General features: G+C 37.5%; 1 protein-coding gene across 1 annotated transcript; it reads left to right on the forward strand.

The window, feature by feature from the left end:
• Positions 1–316: 316 nt before the first annotated feature.
• On the forward strand, positions 317–4,063 carry PUB8 (plant U-box 8). The gene is made up of 2 exons (XM_011005074.1): positions 317–3,217; positions 3,408–4,063. Exon 1 carries the CDS (start codon positions 430–432, stop codon positions 1,546–1,548), a length of 1,119 nt encoding a protein of 372 aa, XP_011003376.1. The 5' UTR covers positions 317–429; the 3' UTR covers positions 1,549–3,217; positions 3,408–4,063.
• Positions 4,064–4,369: the final 306 nt, after the last annotated feature.

A 4,369-nucleotide genomic window follows, 5' to 3' on the forward strand; every position in this document is an offset into this window, starting at 1 on the left:
ATATTAAAAATAAATTTTAAAAAATAAATATAAATATTATTTTAATATATTTATAAGTGAAAATCACTTTAAAAATTAATTATTATTACAATACTAAACAATCATGAAATCATTATGATTAATCAACATATTTAATTTTAACAATTTTTTTTAAATTGATTTGTTCAACTTATTTAATTACTTGCATTTTAAAATGTTGTTTATTGTAAATGAATTTATCCCTCGGGAAAATTTGGATAAGCTACATGGGTATTAGAGTCATTCAACAAACCCCACCTTACTCAAGGACCTAAACCTCCAAACCCCCCCTTCCCTCTCCTTTATAAAGAGAAACTCACCGAGTCAACATTTCTAGTGGGAGAAACTAACTCAAAAACCCAACCAAACACAAACAAAACAAAACCCAGTTTTTTTTAGAGACACGAAAACATGGCTACACACTTCCCTGATGATTTTAAGTGTCCAATTTCACTAGAAATCATGTCCGACCCGGTTATTCTCTCTTCGGGTCACACCTTTGACCGCTCCTCAATTCAACGGTGGCTCGACTCCGGCCACCGTACTTGTCCAATCACCAAACTCCCCTTGCCTGAACACCCTCGTCTTATACCCAACCACGCCTTGAGAAGCCTGATTTCCAGCTTTACAATCCAAAAATCACAACCAGACCCGAACCCGTATCGGAATCCGAACCCATCGAAGAAACACCAAACCCAGTTCTTAATCTCCGCTCTCGTTTCCCCATCTTCGACTCTCGAGTCCTGTCTTCACTCACTGAGTCAACTCACTAGACTCACCAAGCTTGACCCCTGTCTCCGCCGCCAAATCACTGAGTCTGGTGCAGTCTCAACCATTTTAAACTGTGTCGACTCGACCGAGTCTGAGATCCAAGAGAAAGCACTGGCCCTCCTCCTTAATCTTTCTCTTGATGATGATAACAAGGTGGGCCTTGTAGCTGAAGGTGTAATTGGTCGGGTCATAAATGTTATCCGGGTCGGGTCGCCAAGTTCCCGGGCCATTGGTTGCACAATGTTGACAAGTTTGGCTGTTGTGGAAGTCAACAAAGCCACAATTGGAGCCTATCCGAATGCGATAAAAACGCTTATTTGGGTTCTATATAATGGAAAAGGGCGTGAAGTGAGAGAAGCAGCCACTGCGTTGTATGCGATTTGTTCATTTGTTGATAATAGAAAGCGTGCTGTGGAGTGTGGAGCTGTGCCAATTTTGATGAAAATTGGTGGGATGGGGCTTGAAAGAGCGGTGGAAGTGTTGAGTTTGTTGGTGAAATGTAAGGAAGGGAGGGAGGAAATGAGGAAGGTTAATGGGTGTTTGGAAGTTTTGGTTAAGGTTATTAGGAATGGGAGCGAAAGAGGCGTGCAATGTGCGCTTTTTACATTGAACTGTTTGTGTAGTTTTGCAGAAGAAATGCGTGTAGAGGCCAAAAAAGATGGGGTGTTGGAGATTTGTGTTGGGTTTTTGGATGATGAGAATGAAAAAATTAGAAGGAATGCAGCTAATTTGGTGCAAAATTTAAGTTGTAGGGGGTAGCATGAAGAGATTATAGATGGATGGTGAAGAGTGTTGGAGGGATGGAGGTGAATTTTGGGGTTTGTTTTGTGGGCATGGATTTATTTGGGTTGTTGGATAGTTTTCTGTACAAAGAAAAGGATCAGAGATTTGATAGGGAATATGATATATGTTTTTTTTTTAATAAGTCAAATCTCTGAAATTTAATGGTTGTAGTTGCAAAGGTTTCAAATTGGAAATTTTTTGTCTCCAATCCGCTTTTAATTTTTAACCTTTTTTCTTACGCTGAAGGTTTTTTTTTTTTTTTTTTTTTGGCAAAAGGAGTATCTGATTCGGTATTGATATGGCAACTGTTTCTGTTCTGTCAAATACTGGGATTGAAGATAGTTGCAATGCAAAAGGAAACAATGGAATACTGTTAGTTTGTTCTAATGTATTAAATTCAAATCCTTTTATCTTGAATGAGTGTTTTAGATGGTAGCTATGCAGGTTGTTTGTTATAATATGTTAAATCGGATCCTTTTAAGTTTGAATGAGTGATTTAGATGGTAGCTATACTGGTTCAGTTCAATGTTAATAGGATTTATTTAATCTTGAATGGTTGATTTAGATGGTATTAATTAGTATATAAAACTTTGAACTCGTTGGCCATGTTCAACAATTTACCTCATCTTTGCTGTCGTCCCTTCCTACCGTGTCTCCTAGTACTTGCGCTATTTTCCTGATTGTACGCTTCAATTTATTCTCTCTTTGACGTTGCTTGGGTTGCTATTGGTTTTTCACTGAGACCGCAAGTTCATGGGATTGGGATGAACTCTAGTTTATATGATAAAATTATTCATTTATGTAGAAAATGACATGCCGTGGTATACTAATAGTTTGCTCAGTACCATAGGTCTTGTGTTACTTTGTTTAATGTATTTTGCAGGTATGAATCTATTGAAAGATTTGATAAGATGTGATAAAGTCTTATCTGTGATGTTCAATGTCTTGATTTACAATAGCTCTCTTGGTGATTTTGTTGATTTCTAAGATAGATGTTAAAGTTTTCATGCGTTTTTCTTGTGTTCCTAAAGAATTCTGGTTGTTGTAACTTGGTTTTCTCTGAGTCCAAATGTTTTGGTAGAAATGTGGTTATCTGTTGCTCTGTTGTTCACTGATCACTGCCATGCTGTGTTCTAAAGGTGGTTGCTCCAGCATTTCATTCTAGAATTGCTTGTGTCGGGGGAAGTGGTGTTGTGCTTTTCTCTAATATTGGTTAGCAACTGTTCTTGAATGTTCTTTTTTGTCTCACAACTGGTGGTTTAGTTTCCCAGAGCTTGTTTCTTAAGAGTTGCATGCCTACCTCTCCTTATAATGTGCGATGTGCCCCTGTTATCTTGGCCAATCAAAGCTATGTATATTTATACTCTTGCATTCACGAGGGAGATGAAGGATTGATGGGCTATCTTAGTGTGGTCAGGATGAAAGTAAAAAGATTATGGTTGAAAGTGCATTCAACATCAAATTAAACCGTGGAAGGTGGTGTGGCTGGATCATCTCTGTCGGTTCTGGGATTTATTCTTTCTCAGGTCGGGAGTCAGGATAGCATTTGGCAGTATGTGGTCTGCTAGGCTCAAATGGAGATGAACTCAAGGACCTTTATGTACTCTTCCTATGTTCAATACAGAAAGCTATGGTACTTTGGCAGGTAAGTTGCAGTTTTGTTTGTGAATCAGACCTGGAACATTTTGGTGAAGTTGGTATTGGTAGGTTGATTGCGGTTTAGATTCCATTCAAGTCATAAGAAGAAGCACTAAAGCATCTTCAACTATTACATTTATGAAACCTAGGAAACTTCTTGGTAGCCAATTTTGACTTGTTTTGGCAATATGTTGCAGTGACAAGAGGCTGTTTTGAGTAGACAGCCGGGATATAACGTTGAACAAGTGATTTGTGTCTTTGCGTGTGAAAAGCTGATGGTGGATTGGATTTCTTTTTGAATACAAGATGAGAAGCGTTTCTTGTTTTCGTGGTTAGTATTTAGGCATGCGTGGGTTAAAGTAATTGGTAAAAGAAGCATCAAGCCGAAGTGAATGTCTCCTCCAAGAAGTAAAGTTTAATGCTTTTACTTTGTTTATCTCTTTCTATTGGTGGAATATAAGATAAGGGCCATGGTGTGCTAATAAAAAATCTCTGAATACTGTTGTTTGTCCTAACTTTTCTGTCATTGTTAATCATCTCTCTTTTTTTCTACCTTGTTCTTGTCCTCACCTGACAAAGACATTCCCCTGACAAAGACATTCCCCAAGGAACTACACTGTTAAGAGCGATGAAAAAAATAGCAGATTGGATCACAGAAGGGCTTCCCATGGGATTGGAGATTTGAGTGGTCGGTGTCCCCTCAACAGGATGAACTACATGATGGTAAAGTGTTTGCTGCCCCTTTTGTGTTAGGGGACATAGGACACATGTCCTAAAGTGAGGATCTACTGAACTGACACATTGTTTATGATTTGGATAATACTAATTAATATGATGGCATTACTTCTTCAAATATTATAACCTGAAGGGTGTTTGTTTCCAGAAAAATAATCAGCATTTGGAAAAATATTTTATTGAGAAAAATATTTTCCTAAATATTGAGTTTTTCCTTCAATGTTTGGCTATTTTAACTGAAAATCATTTACTAGTGTATGATATGCGACATCCTCGTTAAATAATAGATCATTTTCCTCTCTCCTTTTTGACAAACAGTGAAAAGCTTCTGATATCTCTAATAAAATCACTATATTTCTCTAACAAAATTACTATTTAAACTGATTTCTTGCATGGATTCGTGTTTGAGCATTGTTGTTTATAC

This window comes from Populus euphratica, unplaced genomic scaffold, assembly GCF_000495115.2.
Source record: "Populus euphratica unplaced genomic scaffold, PopEup_1.0 scaffold243.1, whole genome shotgun sequence".
NCBI classification, from domain to species: domain Eukaryota; kingdom Viridiplantae; phylum Streptophyta; class Magnoliopsida; order Malpighiales; family Salicaceae; genus Populus; species Populus euphratica.

What these genes read in the sequence shown, in the direction of transcription:
- PUB8 (XM_011005074.1), top strand. Translation starts at nt 430, where the DNA reads ATGGCTACACACTTCCCTGATGATTTTAAGTGTCCAATTTCACTAGAA.